This window comes from Cheilinus undulatus, linkage group 2, assembly GCF_018320785.1.
Source record: "Cheilinus undulatus linkage group 2, ASM1832078v1, whole genome shotgun sequence".
NCBI classification, from domain to species: domain Eukaryota; kingdom Metazoa; phylum Chordata; class Actinopteri; order Labriformes; family Labridae; genus Cheilinus; species Cheilinus undulatus.
Window position 1 is genome coordinate 46167822 of NC_054866.1, and position 19525 is coordinate 46187346.

General features: G+C 42.6%; 1 protein-coding gene across 8 annotated transcripts; it reads right to left on the reverse strand.

Annotated features, from left to right (window-relative positions):
* Positions 1-418: 418 nt before the first annotated feature.
* On the reverse strand, positions 419-19067 carry bicra (BRD4 interacting chromatin remodeling complex associated protein). 8 transcript variants are annotated; one of them, XR_005992777.1, is made up of 16 exons: positions 16341-16422; positions 15091-15136; positions 14945-14990; positions 14395-14460; positions 12067-14151; positions 11698-11886; positions 7308-7937; positions 5541-5757; positions 5340-5437; positions 4400-4540; positions 4261-4310; positions 3958-4106; positions 3763-3857; positions 3564-3669; positions 596-3468; positions 419-437 (listed from the first exon to the last, which is right to left on the reverse strand). XR_005992777.1 is itself a non-coding variant. In XM_041803994.1 (15 exons), exons 2-15 carry the CDS (start codon positions 15129-15131, stop codon positions 1703-1705), a joined length of 5679 nt encoding a protein of 1892 aa, XP_041659928.1. In that variant the 5' UTR covers positions 15132-15136; positions 19015-19067; the 3' UTR covers positions 488-1702. The 8 variants fall into 8 exon arrangements, 7 of the variants coding, with proteins under 7 accessions (XP_041659928.1, XP_041659920.1, XP_041659911.1 ...); XM_041803994.1 differs by lacking the exons at positions 419-437; positions 16341-16422 and adding an exon at positions 19015-19067 and having other exon boundaries at positions 488-3468; XM_041803986.1 differs by lacking the exon at positions 419-437 and having other exon boundaries at positions 488-3468; positions 5340-5434; positions 16341-16423.
* Between the last annotated feature and the right edge of the window lie 458 nt (positions 19068-19525).

A 19525-nucleotide genomic window follows, 5' to 3' on the forward strand; every position in this document is an offset into this window, starting at 1 on the left:
TGGGGCAGGGATGAGCTGACTTGTGGTCAGAGGGCGTGGACCTGGAGGAGGGGGGTTGAATAAATTATTTGGGTGGAGTCTTTTTTTGAATCATGATATAACTTCATAGTCATACTGCATACTTTGAATGATAAAAAGCCTCATTATTCACCCTTCCAGCTTCAAACCTCCTCCATGTTTTCATACTTTACCTACTGTAACATTTCCTACGTTTACAGTTATGAGTTCCCTCCATCAGTCTAACCTCTGTTGCTCCTCCCAAACTCTGTGAACCCACACCAACACTCGACTTTTCCATTGCAATGCACCACCTGCTGGCTGTCTGATAAAGAACACACCCTATGGTCGCCACCATCCCCTCCTAACTATCATTCAGAACTTCTCAGTCATCATTAGTCACCCAGAGGAATGCCTCCTGAAGATTAGGAGCCAAAGTGCTGCAAAAAAACAACAAGAACATGTGCAATAATTCATAAAAGAAGCAAGGTTTAATTTACAGTTTTACTAAATGTACATTTCTTTTTAAAAAGTGTCATTATACACAATAAATACAATACAAAATTAATCTGTAATACTATACTTCAAATTCTCTTACGGTCTTTTGTACATTATTATTGTTCCTTTTTTCCATGTCAACGCTTGTGCCGTGTTCGTGTTTGAGTTGTCCACCGGGCCGTAAACGACAAACAAAACACACATGGGAGGCAGGGATACAGTGGCAGAAAGTTAAAACAGACCAAGAACAGAGAACTGTTAGAACAAGCCTGCCCCCTGCTGGCAGAAATGCCAAAAGTCCTAACCTGACATCACGAGCAGCGAGAGGGCAGCTGTGTGCAGACGCATGGTCTAAAGACGAGAAACCGTGAAAATCATTACAGTGGAACCAGAACAAAACTGAATTTCCTTAGAACGCTTTTTTTTTTACATCCTGACAGTACCCTAAAGAGAACATTTTCACTGTAAAATGCATATGTAAAAGCAGGTTTTTTCAGTATATGTAATGCTGATCACAGACAAAGAGAGGTTGCCTTTTAAGCATTGTAACTCAACCCTTAATTTCATTCACCAGGTGAAGAATTTGCTTTTTTTAGGAAGTGGGCTGTAACATGTTGGCATGTCCTGTTTGCTGCTAATAGGCAGTATCAACCAAGAGAGGTCTGAGAGTATTTTTAAATGAAAACGGCATGTGTAGTCATGTTTTTCAGGACAATCCTGGAATCCCCTTTTCTCTGAGCTGCAGGTTAAAGAAACTTTCTGCTTTTTGAACCCTTAAATTTAGCTGCCTGATGCTCACTGGCTCGCTGTAGAGAGCAGGAAATAAACCGCTGTTGATTAAGATCGGGGCACATGTGAAAGGAATGTATGAATAGTGAATGAGAAGCAAAAAAGATTACAGTTGAATAAAGAAGGAAAAAGAACAAAACCCTCTGCAAATTTTGTTTTTTACTAAAGCATGGCCGAGAAAAGAGAAACAATTGTGTGGCTCCATCAAGTCTGCATTTGACCACACCCTCGCCGTTTTCACCACAGGTCTACCTCAGGTAGTAAATGACAAAGAAATGTCTGGACAATTCAAATGGACAAAGCAAACACAGCTTGGCAGAGTAGTACAGTGATACTGTTTTCACAGTGCCCCTTTTCCCCTGCCTCCACATCTGTCTCTAAGCTCCCTGTGTCAGTCCGGCCTTAGGCTGAGGGGCTGTTATCTGCTTTGAGTTTGGGGCACCAGGCTGCCATTGTGGCCACGGCCACCAACCTGAGGGTGCTGGGCCAAGGAAGAGGATGAGGACGAAGAAGAGGGTGGGACTGAGGGTCTGTGGGATGAGGCTGCCGAGCTCCCTGGGCGCTGGCTTTGGTGTTGATGGGACCTGCTGTTGCCCCCTTTAATGTGTTGCCCGCGGGCAGAGGGTTCCTGCTGCAGGTTTAGGATGCTGTCAATAGCACACTGCAGGTGCTCATTAAGAGAGTCGTCAGGAGGACTGCCGCTGGAGAAGCTGGCGTTATCCATGTCAGGGGAGTCTGACTTACAGCGTTTGGCAGGAAGCAAAGAGTCTCGAGTGAAGGAGGACTCAGGGGAGGGAGGTCCAGGGGCATGCTGGTCCATTCTGAATGTCCCACCTGCCCTATGTCTATTTTTTCCACTCGCCCTCTTGTATTTACCTACATCTGTCTCTTGGTCTGTGCCCTCCTCCCCTCTCTCCTTTGCCCCCTCTCTGTCGAGGAGATGATGGTGCTGTGTGGTTTTGATACCACGGTTAAAAACCTCGTCCATGTCATCCAGCCCTTGCATTGCACTCCCATAACGGCCTGTTTCGTGGCTTGATTCGGTGTGAACGTAAGAAGAGTCTCTGCTTCTTTTCTCCACCTTCACACTGGCTATCACTGTCCTCTCTGAGGGAGGAGAGGACGCCTCGTGCTTGGGGGGTGATGGTGTAGGTCTGGGGTACGTGAAACTCTCTTCTCCTCCCCCTGGGACACCAGGCCTTACTCTGGGACTGATGTTTTCTCTGTATGTTTTTCGAAGGGGGAGTCGACATGTTGTCTGTGAGGGAGTGGCAGTGGAGTTAGAATTGTGTTTGACCTCCCCTACATCGTGATGATCCAACGTCCCGTTCATTTGAGTGGAGGACGAAGTAGTGGAAAATGCTGCATTGTGGGAAACATTACCTCTCAGTGATTGGTTACACTGAGTGGCTGTTGTGGTGACAGATGAGGCAGCAGGAGCAGTGCATACTGGGGACTGAGTTCTGATGACTGTATTAGGAGGAGATGATAAAGGGTGGGATTTTGCATCTTCAAAGCGAAGCTGAGTCTGAGGCTGGGACATGGACTGACTGCTCTGCTGAGGTTGAGGTGTGTGCACTGGGTCTAAGGCAGTATTGTGGACCACCTTACTGAACCCTGTTTGATCCTGTTTGATCTTCAGCTTCAAGCCAATTCTCCTGCGAGCCTCGTAGGTCTTCATAGGTGGTTTGCTGGTTCTCTGTGGCAGAGCGTCGTCATCATCAGCAGCTTGAGAGTTGAGAGATGAAGAGGAGAAGGAGGATGATGGTGCTGAAGCACGACTTGCAGGGGTGCTCTGGCTGGTGGGCTCAGCCAGCCTGCTCGATGCAGCTGGAGGTGCAGGACAACTGCTGGACCAGGACACAGATGCCCCACCTCCCCCATGCTTTATCACCAGTTTGGTGGGAGGGAAAGGGGTGGCCGAAGGAGGGGCAGGCGGTGCTGCAGTTGGAGCTGGAGTAGGATTGGCAGCAGGAGTAGGAACTGAAGTTGGAGCAGCAGCTTGGGTGGGTACAGGAGTGGGGTTTGAGGGGATGTCTGGAAGAGGGGCTGGAGCAGGAGCTGGAGGTGCAGGAAGAGGAGCAGCTGCTACTTCTCCAGTCTCAGTCGCAGGCTCAGCAGACGATGATTTCTGTTGTGATGAATATACACCCTCCAATATACGCGCACTTGCCACAAACTCCTCTGCAATGAAACAACCAGAATTATATATCAGAATTTATCAAATTAAGATGCAAACATTCTTAACACTATGAAGGACACAGATATTTGTAGGGTACCTGGTCTCTCCCTGGCTAAAACTCTGTCCTGGCTCAACGCAATCTTCTCCTCCTGAATGAACATCCTGTCCATCATCACCATCTCTGCCGAAGGGCCCAGTCTCTGCTCAGGTTCAAACACCAAATAGCATAAATTCAAAATCAACTCAGGACAGATAGGTCAAGAATGTTCATGGTCAATGCAGGTTTATAAACTTACTTTCGACTCTGCAAAGAGCAGGTAGCGATATTTATCCAGCATGGCCTGGGTCCTTTTCAGAAGATGGCAGGAGACCTTCTCAAATTCATCATCCACTGCGGAGAAGAACCAGTATGGTCATGAAGATTGTTTTGCAAAACGAGGTAAGGTGGCACTAAGCTTTGCCACTGCACTAGCAGCTATGGAGTTTGTTACCTTTTTGATAGTCTTGAGAAGAGTTGGCAGTTCCCTGGTAGACATGGTAAGGCAGCAGTCTATTAAGTGTGTCCTCAAAGGAGCAGAAAGGAGCATTATAGTTCGGGTGAAGCACGGCACCCTGCTGTTTCCTTAGCTGTTCCAGCATCCTGTACGGATAGTTGTATAAAGAGATGGGATTTTAATTTTTTAGATTAATAACCATCCATTATCTAAACTGCTTGTCCTGTCTGGGGTCACTGTAGCTGATAAAAATGGTTTTATGAGAGAGGCAATTTCCCGTTAAATGCATGCCACACATACCTGGCTTCTTTGCTTGGCTCTGCACTGAAAGGCATCTTCATCGTTGTTGTCTATGATGTGAATGAACAGATAAAAAACAAGGTTTCATTCTTCAAACTTCAGCCCTAACGGCACTTACAAAGTGGTTACAATCCTTTACCTGAGTTTGTACAGGAGCTGGAGCTGGGGGCTGTGGAGCAGGCATTTGAGTCAGACTAGTTCCTAACACTTGTATCTGCATCCCGCCTTTCCCAAGACTCATCCCTCCTACTGAGCTGATCACCCCTGGCTTTGGCTGAACCTGAGAAAGAAAGACAGAGAGGTTAGGCACAGACAAAATACATAAAAGAAACTAGGATTGAGCGGTATTTATTTTTATTACCGTCAAACCCTCCCAGAATTTTACTGGGGTATACGGTATTACCACCAGGTGTTCAAAGATCACACTATACAGGCCCTTGCTGGCATGCACACCTCCACTTGCATTTCATTAAACATTTTGACAAAATACCTCAGGTCAAAAAATAACGTTTATGTAGCAAGGTTTACAGGCATAGTGGAAGAGATTTAAAGTTGAAGATTTGTTTTTACACTTAATAAGTAAACTGAGCTACAGACAGAGGTCTCCATTTATGGCACATACATCTTTTTCTCTCTCTTTTCCCTCCACTCCTCGCTGATTTAACATGGGAAAGGATCTGGGAATGTGAAGTGATGTTACGTGTGCTTTTCAACAGAAAATAATAACCAGCAAACACAGAATTCTACCTACAGTTTACATAAAAAAGGATAAAGATAAGTTTAACGTCTTTAAAAACCTTTGATGGTTTTAGCTGTGTCTGGCGTTGCTGCTGCAACATAATTTCTCATCACTGATCTACACCCAGAAAGAAAAATTGTAAAAACTCACATCGTCTTGAAACACTTTTTCAACCACTTGTGCACATTTAAGAGTTTGACTAGAGAAGACCATACAGCGATCATTTAAAAAAACACCACCACCAAACGTCATTTCTGAGGGGTGGGAAAATGCTAAATCACAAACTGTGATAAACTGAATTAAGCCCAATGCAAGTTCCCAAAGCTCTGATGTTACCTACCTGGGCAGGCTGGGTAAGGCTGGCAGGAGGGACAGTCTGATTCACCACTGATCCAGCTGCCCCTTGGGCGCCTGAGAATACCTGTAAGTCACTTGCTGCTAAAGAAAGACACCAAAGAAAGAAGAAACAAACCATTGCAAAAAGATGCCTTAAAGTATGTTACAAATCTGGCAGAATAACACAGTAAAGATCTGATCAAACCTGTAGCAGGGGTTTTGACAAGCACTGATGTGGGCTGCAGCACTGACAGAAGCTGAGCAGGTGTACCAGTGCTGGAAGATGTTGCAATCACCACTTTATCAACAGGCACGTCTTGCTGGGAGCTGAACTGGCCAGTGGATTGAGGCTGAGGTTGAGGCTGAGGTTGAGGCTTGGGCTGTGCAGACTGCTTGGCTTGCAGCAGGATGTTCTGCTGAACCTGAGAACAAAGAAAGACTTTTGTAAGGAAAACTCTAGACTATGACTGATCAGATTAATTGATCACCACTTTAATTACCAACTAAGCATGATAAATTTCTTATGTGAGTGCATAAATAATATAGGGCCTGGCATTATGGGCCAAAAATCTTATCTGAAAATATTTTGGCTAAAAAGCAATACATGCCACTAATCTCAATACTTGTTTCCTGTAAAGAAATAAACCCACAGTCAATATAAATCCACAAAGGTCATGGAAAAAATGCCACACGGGCATTCAATTCACAGCCAGCAGAATAATATCAGCACATGAAATTACAGAAAAAAACTGACTAAAAATGTGTGATAATAACGCTCTTTAAATAAAATGAAATAAATAATAATGATCCTTCCCAATTTAGCAGTGGTATTTTTGTACGCGCCAACACCTTCTCCTCCAATCACTTCTGAGAAAACGTTTGCAGCATTTGTCTATCATTTCCATGCACATGTCACTTTATCACACAGATAAAGTAGTTAGGTTCTTTTTTTTTTCATTTACTTTTTTAACCAAAGCAGCCAAAAAGTAGTTATAGTCATGTTATCGTAATAGTAGCCACTTCACTGTTGCAGCTGATAAGCTATAGCTTATCATAGCTGAGTTTTATTGAATTCATCAATTTTTTTCCATATATCTAGATTTGCCCAGAATTCTCCCAGCATACAATGAAGAAATACGAGCACATCTTCATTCATTATGTGTCTTAAGTATGTATACATAAAAACAAAAGCAGAAAAACTAGCATACAACTTTGGCAGATGAATATATAAAACTGAATGCTACAAAATGTAAGACCTTTTTGGCTTAGAAGTAGGACATTTTAAAAGCTTTATTTTTTGCTAAATTGATTTATCAACTTTTAAACTTTTTAAGATCCTGCAGACACCCTGAAAGTTAAACTGAAGCATCACTGCATCCCTCATTAGCACATTACTGTGGTGCTGACAGTAACTAATCTTATAAGTGAGCATTAGGCCAAGCATTTACTTTTTTCCCCACTCATCAATGGCCAGATAGCCACAAGAATGTTTGTTTTTTTTTTTAGCTCAAAATAAATCACACTGATATAAATGGTCTTACCTATATCTCTTGAGTATTCATCAAAAAAGCATGACATATTTTCCAGCTTTAGCGTAACTATTATGTTTTCTATCATAAGTAATATGGTTTGGGATGTTCAGCCCATTTATGATATAAATGCAATTGGATGGTATTAAAAAAAAACATTTTCACAACACCATATTTGAATATTCAGTGCGTTTTACAGACTAAAACATTCAAATCTGTATTAGACTAAATGATGGTGTTCCTCTGAATACCTAACCTCAAAATCAGCCAGTTTCCTCACAGCACACATTCATGAAACAGAAGTCACTATGCGTATGGAAAATTAAAATACACAACTGACATCCTTTTTCTGCATGCACATATAAAGTTTTCTCCAAAAAAAAACAAACAAACAAACAAACAAACAAACAAAAAAAAACAAGTGTGGTGAACTAAGACAGTACCTGGTGCAGCTTGTCCATAAGCTGTTTTTGCTGAGGTGAGGGCTGAGTGATGCCTGACAGGGTCTGAAGTTGTGCTCCTACCAGTTGCAGGTGGTGCTGCTGCTCTGCTGTTAAGCCCTGGATGGGAACTGGAGCTTTTACTACAGCAGTGGCAGAAGTGCTGACAGGCGGAGCACTAAACTGATGCTGTGCAGGTGGTGCAGCAGGAGGCTTGGGCGACTGTGACATAGGAGGCATATCTTGCTGATAAGGAGCAGGCTGGGAGGCCGGCCGTGGCTGAGACTGAAGCTGAACTTGAATGTGTGCCTGCTGGGGCTGTGCCTGCTGTGTCTTCTGAGGTTGGCCCTGTGGAGTTGTTTGGGACGACTCTGCTAATTGATTATGGACAATAAAGAGAGGGGGGTGGGACGAGGGTGTGCATGAGCGAGAGGGAGTTTGAGTCTGTGGCTGAGAGGGAGGATGCGAGTGCTGTTGGTGGTGGGGGGACTGGATCTGCTGGCTCAAAGTTAGAGGAGACTGGGAAGGCTGGGGGCTTTCTGCCACTGGGGGCGCCGTGGTGTGGGTCGTCAAGCCTGGCGAAGGCGACATGCCCTGGATCTTCAGGGGCTGCTTGTGTCCACTAGAGGGTACCTAAGAAAGTGGAATTAAAATATACCGATATTCTTATCTGATTCAAGAATGGAGACAATATTTAAAAGCTGGAGGATATCAAGCATAAAAACAACGCACACTACACAAGATTTGCATGCACACTAGATTGTAAGTATTCTAAAGTGGTTTAAAATTGTCGCTAGATAGAACACAGGGCTGGGCGATACGGATATGTCAGCATCTATCAAAAATATACATAATTATTTTGTTTAATACCACAAGAGTGTCACATGTTGCATTAAACAAACAAATCTCTCCCCTGAATATAAAAAAATCTCAATAATGTCTTTGGGATTAAACAGCATTTTGCTTGTAATTATTGTTATGAGAAAACAATGTACTACCATATTTACCCAAATATACTGAAATACTAAAAGGTTAATGTGGAACCATCGCCCAACCCAGATACCAAATTAAACACATGGGTAAAAGTGTTAGACTTTAAAATCTAGTAGCTGCTAAAGTAGTAGAAGCCCACTGATTTGTTTTCTAGTGTCTGAAAGAGATTAGACACAAAAGAGCACAATGATCATTTGGCAAACCAAACAGAAAAACAGTTCACAAAAGCAAGAATTTAAGATTTGCTGGCCCATGATGGTGAGGTAGAAGGTGATCCTTAGATTTCAGGGACCAGGGTCAGGGGAATATGTAATCATCGTTGAGGGATCATTACACTCCTCAGACAGGGTTACAAAGGGTAGTGGCACTCAAAGTACATGAGTCTTAATGAAAGGTGCACGGTAAAGATGAGGATTTATTTATTAATTGTTCAGTAATGCAGCAGATGGAAGTTAGTTGATTGTAATTGATTAAATGAGGTGAGTTGAATTTGATTGAGCAGTGTTAGTAAAAAGGTGAACAAGTTGTGCTTGGCACCTTGGTGACTTTTTTCAATCAAGCATGAGCATGGTTTAATGTCCTATTACTAGAGATGTAACGGTATTCTTAATATCGTGGTGAAAGGAGTGTCTGAGTGACGATGGAGACGTTACGTTTCAAACGGCAGGTCTTCATGACAAAAAGTGTCATTTTTTTAGTGGAGCAGAGTGAAGGGAAGTAGGGCTGAACAATTTGGATAAATAATCTAATTGCGATGATTTTTTTCAAGACTCGATTCAATGTGCGATTATTTTCCAAGTTCCTCATCGTATTTAATTTCAACCAACATAAGCAAAAAATCATTCTATATATTAACCAGCACAGTATTAAATAGACTAAACTAGGGCTGAATGATTTCAGAAAAATATCTACTTGCAATTATTTTGACTAATTTTGCTAATTTGATATGAATTGTTGTATTGAAGGAAATGATGATTTTTTGTCATTCTCATTTTGAGAAAAATAAGATTTTTCTAACTATTCTAAAAAAAATGACACTTAGATGTGGGTGGAACAAAAAACTGTATCAAACTGGTTTTCTGACTTACATTTCAGGTTAAAGAAATACTACACCTTTTGCATTTTAAAAATTGCAGTAGGACATATTGTGATTTAATCTTAATTTGGATTATTTGCTCAGCCCTAAACGGAAGTGGGAACTACAGTTTCCATCGGCCCTTGCAAACCCATCATATCTCCCTGGCTTGATCTAACAGCAGGAAAATGTTGGATGCTACAAGTGGCGAGGGAGAACCGAGTGACACATTTTTGAGATTTTGGAGGCTTTTAAAGCTGATGTGTGGATGAATTTTGGTTTGTCAGTTTTAAGAAATAAGAGAGGGCAATGGACACAAAAAACAATATTCAGGCTAGTGCTCGCAATTAATCAAAATAATCAAAACAGACGTTTAGAGCCTCTAATCCACGCAAACCTGCCGCTGCAATTAATTCATTTTTTCCCTTGTAATTCTAGCTCTACTAATGCAGCATTCCCTTTAAACACGCACTACAGGCTGTGTAGTCACTTGATAAGCTGCCAGGTGTTGCAAGGCATGTAGCCTGCCGGAATCCCAAAAGAAGAAGTAGTCACATGACACCGCCCCACCTAGTCCCCTAAAACTAAAAAAATGAGCCGACTGTGTAACGTGAGGAAAAAAGTTATTTTCTACTTTTTATGTAAAAAATCATTTATTTTGTTAGGAAGAAATACAAGATGCTTATTTTCACAAAACATTTTCATTTCAGCTGATATGTGTTTTAATTTCAACTGTTTCAATAAATAACAAGAAAGTGTTAATCTGTGCGTGTTCCTTTTAATTATGTGTATTCAAATTATACAAATATTTACAGCACAAATCGATTCAGGGGTGGGGGGATGGGATAATCATGTATCAAGTGTATTTGAGGTAAAAAGCTCAATTAATTGCAATTTTGATGCAGACACTGCCAGAATGTAGTGACACACTTGATGGGAATTACGAATGACACGAGGAGACACTTGGCAAATCATCATCCCGAAAAGATTCATCAAGATGCAAGGAGCAGAACCAAGCCAGACCAAAAGACTCTTAAGGAAGCGTTCACAATCCCATTTCCCCACAACAGCGCAGGGCTCAACAGACCATAAAGGAAATAGGTAAATATATCACCAAAGACCTACAGCTGTTTTCAGTGGTGGAGAGCAAAGGTCTTAAAAGGTTAGTAAACACAGTGGAGCCAAAGTGTAAGTAAAGTTAGCACAGAGAGTAAGTAAACTTGTGTTTGGTAGATTATGTCCTTGTTGCAACAGTGCAATTAATCCTATACCTTTGGAAAGCCTAAGTAATATGATTTTGTGGGATGAGCAGCAGAGCTGAGTATGTGGGTTTTGCCCGTGAAAATTTGCTTATTCTTCTCTGCTAGTGCAGAGCAGGTTTATCAGAGACTACCTCCAGAATTTGGGAGTGGAGAGGATGGAAAGGCCTGCCAGCAGTACTGATCTCAGCTTGGGCATGCTGCTCATGCCAGAGAGCCCATCTTTCATTGGCAAAACCCACATATACTCAGCTCTGCTGCTCATCCTAAAAATGCATGTTCATTACAAATGTGGCACCATTTGAAGTGGAAATAAGCCGGCTTTCCAACAGTGTAAGAGTAATTGCCAGGTGTGTATTACAACAAAGAAATAATCTACCAAACACAAATTTCCTTACTTTTTGTTCTATGTTTATAAATTTTTAAGCCTGATGCACAACTACATCACGTTTTAGCACATATTGTAATATATATGTGTAATAATTATAATAAAATATGTAATAATAAAATACAATTGTTGTTTAATAAATGACGACGTCATTTTTCTATGTCTTTTGTTGCTGTTTTTTTGTTTCTTTTTTTATACTGTGATAAATAGTGTACCAGGGCCTTGTTGCAAAGTTATTATTGTACCGTGAGATTTTGATACCGTTACATCCCTGTCTATTACAGAATACAAACTGTATAATGAGGAGAAAAATACTATATTAATTTTAAATTTTTTTACTAAAATAGAAAGGGCACTTGACTGGTAGTTTACGTTCTATTAACTCTGCATACAGCTTATTATTTAAGTAGAAAATGCTGACACACAATGCAAATGGAAAACTGGAATGATTATGCCTTCACACACAACAGAGCCATGAAAGAAACCAGCAGAAGCTGCAAGCAAATTAGTAGATTTTAAGCTTGGGAATTGCATAGCAAATGTGAGAGCCATGTAAGCAGTGTCTAATACAGAGAAGTAGTACAGAGCAGTGATGTGAAAAGGTTAAGATTCCCTATCACTGTGGCAGTAGCAGCAGCAACAAGTGGGTGGGGCTCGACATAAAGGGGGCATTTCTACCTGCTTTACCACTGCTGTCATGTGGGAAGGGCCAGGGGAAGGGCTGTGGCTCTGACCCACCCAGGAGTCAGTTAATTGGCTGTCATGGACAGCAGGGGCCGGAGCAGTGATGTTGTTGCTGCTGACGATTACAGATGCTGGTACGCCCACAGAGGGGGTTGACTCATTCTCTGTTTGGTGGTGCTGCTCCTAATAGGAGTATATTTACCATTTCAGGACCAAGGAGGGGAGAAGGAAGGGGATTGGAGGGAAGGGGGAGTAAAATAGTAAACCAAAGAGGTCAGACCGAGATGTCACTCCGTGCATGTTATTCATTTTTTGAAGACGATGTTAAATGTACATATTTCAAGCAAAAACTGGGACACTGACCTGTTGCAGGAACATCTGCAGAGACTCCTGACTCAGGATCATACTAGAGCCCTGGTTGGTGAAGAGTAACCGTCCTGGACTGTGCTGAGCCTGAGGGGGGACCAGCCCCACTGCTGTAACAGAGGAAGAGGTGGGCACAGACATGGACGGAGAAGAGGAGGGTATTGTGGTAGCAGCAGACGCAGAAGAAGATGGTTGCATGGCCAGGATAGAGGACTGTGGTACATGCTGCTGTGAGGGATGAGATGCTTGATCTGTTGAGCTACCCAGCACAGTAACACTCTCTCCAGGTTGGCCTTGAGCCATAGTGGCTGCTCCTGTGCTGTTGCTGCTGGGGACTCCACCTGGCTGTGGTTGCAGGGCTGGCTGAAGACTGACAGCAGGGCTCAGCCCTTCCACTTGACTCAGCATTGTCAGGGAGTTCTGGATAGGCATGCCCTGTATAACCGTCTGGGCATGACCCGAGACCGTATGCGTCTGTGTCTGACTTTGACTCTGAGCCAATGAGACAGGCATTTGAAAGAGGGTGGGTGTGCCCATCTGGCCAGGCTGGAGCTGAATGGGCCCAGAGAGGATGTGGGCAGCCCCAGGGTGGCCCTGTGAAGTCAACACCTGACCCAGGTTAATGTTCTGGTTTGCAGTTAAAATCTGGTTTGCAATGAGCTGTCCACTAGGCCCCTGACTGGTAATAATGTGGCCGCCTGGGGTTTGGGTGAGGATCTGGCCGCTGGCTTGTAGCTGTGGCAGGAGAAACTGGTGATTCTGACCTTGGAGAACTGTCTGAGAGGGAATAACGATGCTGCCTGATTGGTTCAACAAGTGTACACTAAGGGGTTTGCCAGATGGTTGTGCTGCTTGTTGTTTGAATAGGGTTTGTTGAAACTGAGGGCCTTGTGTTGTGCCTTGAGTACTCAAGACAACATTAGAGCCTGGCTTTCCAGTCAGAAAGGCTACATTCTGTGCAGTAGACACTGGAATTTGCTGCAAACCTAGAGTCTTGTGGGCATCATTTTGTGATGGTTGGGGTGTTTGTTGCGGCTGCTGTTGCTGCTGTTGTTGTTTGAAGAGTTTAGGTTGAATGGCTCCCCCCTGAGGAGGCTTAGGCTGAATGGGTGTTGGTGTGCGCTGGATGATCACATTCTGCATGATTTGGCCTTGAGTTTGCGTCTGGGGTCCAATTCCTGAACTTAGAGAGGTGCTGCCAAAGCCCACAAGCCCAGCAGGAGCAGTCATTGTGCCACTGCTGCTGTTTGTGCTGCTAACACAAACAGCTGGTCCATTTAAAGCTGGAGATCCCAAAGTGGCTTTGTTACCTTGGATCAGAAGTCCACCCCCTGAGCCTCCAAGTGCCGCCTGAGAACCAGTAGCTGATACTTCAGGCCCAGATTGGTGCAGCTGGTAACCACCCATGGCTTTAGCTAGGATCGGCTGCCCAGACTGATTGATAGTCATGACTGTAGGCTGACCCACAACCTGAATCTGTCCAATACCCAAATGTCCAGACTGACTCCCATTAGGAAGAGCTTGAAGACTTGAAATGGGTTGAAGTGTCACATTTCCAAGGCCCACAGGCTGCATAAACGGTTGAACACTAATGGCCTTATTCATCACCTGGGGTTGGAGTTGAAGGCCCTGCTGGGCCAGGACTGACCCCAACATGTCTGCTGTGGCATTGGGAGGAGTAGCGGTGGTGCTTGGCGCTGACCCAGGGAAAATTGCTGCTGCTCCCCCAACACCAACACCTATGCCTACACCAACAGTGGTGCCCCCAGCCCCAGAGAGGCTGGCATCAGGCAGTGTCTGAACCACCTGTGTAAGGCCTGGAATTCCAAAGGAGCCCAGGTCCAGCTCAGCCTCTGCCTCCTGTAAGCTCTGCTCTGTGATGTTAGCCTCAGCCAAGCTCTGCTGCAGGATGTCACATGGCTCGTGATTTGTCCCAATGCCATTGCTCCCACCTTCACCACCTGGGGATCCTCCCAGGATGTCATCATCTTCCAGGAAGTCCAGATCAACACTGACCCTGGGCAGGCCTGCCGGCTCATTGGCCGACAGCTGGACTGCAGGCTGGACCTCTGGAACATGGCCCTTAAAAGGAAGAAGGAATATAAAGAGTAGAGAAGTGAAACCAAGTGATGGGTGAATTCTGATAGATATACATGATGGCAAGAATGCAAACATGAAACCCCACAATAACCTTTTTCTGTTACACTGCAGAAAATCAAAGCTTGTAGAGTGTAGACTGAGTTAGTGGAAAGGGAGGGTATTTGGAGTTGCATGCTACATGGATGGAGAGAAAACAGAAGGAAAAGGATGGGGGATGTTACTCACCCCAGTGGTAGAGAAGAACGAGCTGGAGGGGTCACTCGAACCATCCAAAAGGTCGTCAGTGTCCAACTACAGACACACCCACCCAGGATAGGACAGACAGAAACCAAAGGCACCCAACACAGGCAGGCAAAAGCCACCAAGACAGAGAAACATAAGGACCATCAAACAGAGGAGGAGGGCAAGAAATGGACAGAACACAGTCCAGAAAACCAAGATTGTAAAGAACCAGCAAAAACATAGCGATAGAAGGGCAAAATGATAAGTATAACACAGAGTCGGGAAGCGTTAGTATTTGTAGTTCTTATTTAAAAGGAAAGGCTGACTAAAAACAAATCTGCCACCAAAAGCAATGATACCCAATAAGCAGAGAAAGCAGTGAAATTACAAATAAACGAAAGTTGTGGGGATGTAGGTTTCAGTGTGCATCAGCGTGAAATCTGAGTGACTTAAAAACAGTTTCAGGCAGGTTCAACAACATTAAGACTCCTCATCACACCAATAAACCCCAAATTTATAAACCTAACAAACTTATCCTCTTTGTTTTACTCACATGGGTCTCAGATCCATGAAGAAAGTCATTGAGAGCTTCTGGGTCACTGCAGAGAGAAGAGAGGGGAGATTCACAATAGTGCAAGGCAAAAGAAGCAGCTGAACAGTTCACTTAGGATAAATGCCACTATGTCAATAATGACTTACCAAATTACATCTAGAAGGCACCTGCCGTCTTCATCATCCATGACAACTGTGAAGGATGGAACAGCCCATCATAATTTACTTCATAGCTAAAACACTGAATAAAAAAACAACCTTTTGCGCAAATTAATCACACATCAACACACCTAAAAATTACATTTCTATTTGTTTGGTTATAATAGCTGACAGTCTGCTATGTCCTGATGTATAGTTCTATTTTGATGGGAGTTGGTCACATCTTATGATGATGAACTTCAAAAAATGTAAACCTCTATCCAACTAGAAAAAGCACTCAGAGAGCGCAGACCTCTGCCATTAGCCCTATCTCCCAATAGTACAGAATTCTTTAAAGACCCTGTAAAGTAAAAATAAATCTGTATTTAGGTTTGTCGTATGATAGATCACTGTGTTATGAACCCCCAGGTCAAATTTCAGTCACATAAAGCATCTACAAGTTTATAAAATGAAGCTTCAAATCATGAAAAATGAGGCAGTAAAATCTGCTCCAGGATGGTGTGGGGGTGTCTGTTGAATAAGCTGAAACCACTCCCACTCAGGACACGGGTAGTCTGCAGCATTAACCCCCTCACTCATGGTGTCATACTTGGAAAAATATTTTCCCCTAAAAACATGAACCAATAAACAAAACATCCACAACTATAACTTTGTAATGAAACATGAACATTATAGAACGGTACAAGAGTACAAGAGTGAATTCCTTTGCACAAAATAATCCCAGAAGTCCCTGCTCCAGGTGACTGCTTCCTTCCACAATACTGTAGTGTTAGAGGGGCGGGGTCATTCTCTACTGTGGGCTCATGACATCGTGAGCCCACATATTGGCCCTGACCACATGAAACCAAGCCAGGAAAGAGATGAAATGGGCTAAATCCAGAATTCAGTCTTATGTAGATCTCAGAGTTTTCACATGTTTACAGCAACCATATTCCAACATTTCTAGAGTGTTAAGAAAAATCTCTGGATTTCACTTTACAGGGTCTTTAAAAAACTCCTGGATCCAGACGGTGATCCAGATCACTCCCAAAATCTAATCAGTTCTTCCTTATGCCATTTCTGACATTTCCGGAAAATTTCATTAAAATCTATCAATAACTTTTTGAGTTATGTTGTTAACAATCTAACAAACAAACAAACCCTGCCAATCATATAACCTCCTTGGCGGAGGTAACAACACTCTGCATGACAAGGAGTAATATCATTTAATTTTATGTGATAAATAGAGATGCACCTACTGTGAAAATTAGGGCAGATATCGATACTGATATTTAATACCATGAAAACAGATCAGTTTGTCCAATGGGTCACTTCTTCTGCCCTGAAAAAAAATCTGCAGCTAGATATACCAGACACCAGAATAAAAGTGATTGTACAGAACAGCATCTATTCAAGCCACTTCATTACACCAACGTCTTTGAAAAGGGCCGATGTTAATCAGTACCAATTGACTAATACCAGTGTTGAACTGATGTATCTGTGCATCCCTGGTAATCAAATATCATTTCATGGTTATACACTTTTTATGACATTTCAAATGTTCTAACAGCAAACTCTTCACCACTTCGGACCACTATTTTAGCATAAAATTATCTTACAGAAAATAAAACTATTTACAGCTGTTGATACTGCAATACACAACATGCCTGAAAGTACTAATACAACATTCAGAAATCCAAATATATAATTTATACCTCTCAATCGGTCATAAGAATAATATGGTACACTGTAACCAACAAAATGAATCATTTAATTAGCTGTAAACTGAGAGGATTTGGCCTTTTGCTTTAGCTTTTAAAAATATTGTTGTGCTTTAAATCCAAATATATGTGTGTGTAGGATATATAAACTGGATTTAAACATTTGTAAGCTAGTACAGGTTACCTTCGTGCTAGGGATGCATGATATTATCGATATAATATTGGTATTGGCAGATATTAACTTAAAAGTGACTTATGGACATTGACTTATATTGTGCCAATAGTTCCAACTGACATTTACGTCCGTTATACAGCTGCACGGTAGTCCAGGGGTTGGTGCTGTTGCCTTTAGGTTTGAATTCCAGCCAGGGTCTTTCTGTGCAGAGTTTGCATGTTCTCCCCATGCAGGCATGGGTTCTCACTGGCTACTCTCGCTTCCTCTCGCAGACCAAAAACATGCTTGTTAGGTGAATTGGTGATTCTAAATTGGCCATATGTGTGAGTGTCAGCATGGCTGATTGTTTGTCTCTACATATCAGTGCTGCAACGGACTGGTGACCAGTCCAGGTCGTACCCTGTGTCTAGCCTAATGATAGCTGGGATATTCTCCAGCCCCCCACAACCCAGAATGGGATAAGCTATGTGGAAAATGGATGGATGGACATTGGCCATAAAAATCTTCCTGTATCTGCTGTAACTAACTGTACAAGCATATAAGTTACTGGAGTCAGGCTGGACCGACAAAACTACAGCTGAAGTCTTTTTTTCCTAATCATCATCCTTCCTTACATTTTCTAAGCATGTTCTAAGGACTTAAATTTGTTTATATGTTCATCCTCAAACTTTAAATTGTGTTTTAAGAAATTAAGTTTTGGATCTGCACTACATTTAAATATCGGTATCAATATCTGCTAAAATCATACTGTAAATAATGGCAAAAATCTAATGCCATGCATAACTACTTTATACATGACTCAAATTATTTGTTAAAAATAAATGCAGAATGTCAGTTATTTTTTATGACAATCCCAGCTGTCCTGCTTACACTGAACCTCAAAACATTAGGCTATATGTCTTGAACTGTCTAACAATCTCTGGATGTTACTGTGCGATCAAAACAAGCCCGGTAATATTTATGCATGGACTATAACAAGCACAACACAATATAATAGTGCAACTATTCCATAACGAAGTTAAACATCAAAAACACAAGCAATCTCACCGTTATCCTTTACATCATGTAACGTTTTCTAATGTTTACTTTTAGCTACCAAACCTTAAGCTGTTAAGAATTGTACAGCAATCAAAGAGCAGTTATGTTTGTTATACACAGCAAACAGCGGCTGAGAGACGACTACAAACTGAAAACGCGCGGTTTTCACGCAGCCTGGAAATATTTCTAGTGCGGCTATGCTTCACTCCCCACAAGCCTCACCATCAGTGCACAGCACTTTCAGATTCACAAGTCGACAGGTCTCGCAAATACTGCACAGAGAACGTTTCCCTAGTTGCTGCTTTGAAAAGGCAGCGAATCGAAGCCATTGCTCGGTCACAGAAGAGCCAGTACGCAGGATATGAATGGAAACACTGCAAGCGGCTTGCTAAATGCTAACTGCTGGTTTCAAAGATATGTGTTTGCAAATTTTGCCGATTTTCTCTCAATAAACGATGTTAAGTGGCAACAAGGCAAACTTAAGGTTCTAATTAAGCAAAACGATGGATTTCAACCCCCCGTTTCGTATCCATTTATAACATTTTAATGCATCTGGGTTGAATTTCGTTAGCCTAGTTAGCTAGCCTGCTAAGCCAAGCAGCTATCAACAATATCCAGACGTACAAGCTAGCTTTAGCCTTTGACATTCAAAACAAACCACAGAGTGACACAGTTTTGACACTCCTACGGCATATCAGCAGCTCTGTTCAGCCAGGACACAGTAGTATTATCTGCTTAGAAGTGTAAACACAATTGCGTAGCGAGCTATCTATCCCTACTTGCAAGCAAAATATGAGTTAATGTTGGAATACTCTTGGATAAGGGGGGTATGCTTGGGAATTCGGTGGAAAATGACTATAAATGCCGGGTCGTGCAGAAGTGTGGCGCTTCGATTGCGGTCGCTATGCATTTAGCGGCTTTAGTGCAGTACATAAATATTGCAGCTTTCTTACGGTTATTCGGATTAATAGTGAAATTGCTACATTGTAACAAACTCACCCGAGACGATAGAGGTGCAGGCAGCGCGGGGTCTCCAGGACAGCCTCGCACGGGCTGCTGTACAGGACCCAACTACAGACAGGAAACAGGAGACTTCCGTTTTGCCTGACTGAAATGTGGGCCTCGTCTTGTTGACGTGATGTGTAGAACTGGAAGTTGTGAGCTGCGTGTCATAAAGCTCTTCTGAAACCATTAAAATAACAATGAAGATAATGTTTCAGCACCATGACTCTATTACGTTGGCCTCTATCTTCATTAAATGACGTCAATGAGTCGTAAAACGCGAAGTGGCGACCTAAACGAAACAAATCTGCTTTATGTAATCAAACAAGCAAAATGCCCGTCGCGAATTTGAAAATGTTTGATCGGCGTCGATGTCCGAAACGTTAGTCCAACAAACCTTGTTTTGATGAAATTTAGTCACGCAGACCGGTGGTTCTCAACTGGTGGGTGGGGACCCAAAACTGGGTCGCGACGCTGTTTCTAGTGGATCAGGAATGTGCGCCAGAAA

What these genes read in the sequence shown, in the direction of transcription:
- bicra (XM_041803966.1), bottom strand. Translation starts at nt 16,383, where the DNA reads ATGGTATTAAATATCAGTATCGATATCTGCCCTAATTTTCACA. An exon ending in TTATGGACAAGCTGCACCAG is followed by an intron (nt 5,758 to 7,307) that starts GTACTGTCTTAG and finishes CTTTGTTCTCAG; the next exon opens with GTTCAGCAGAACATCCTGCT. An exon ending in CAGCTCCTGTACAAACTCAG is followed by an intron (nt 4,311 to 4,399) that starts GTAAAGGATTGT and finishes TTCACATCATAG; the next exon opens with ACAACAACGATGAAGATGCC.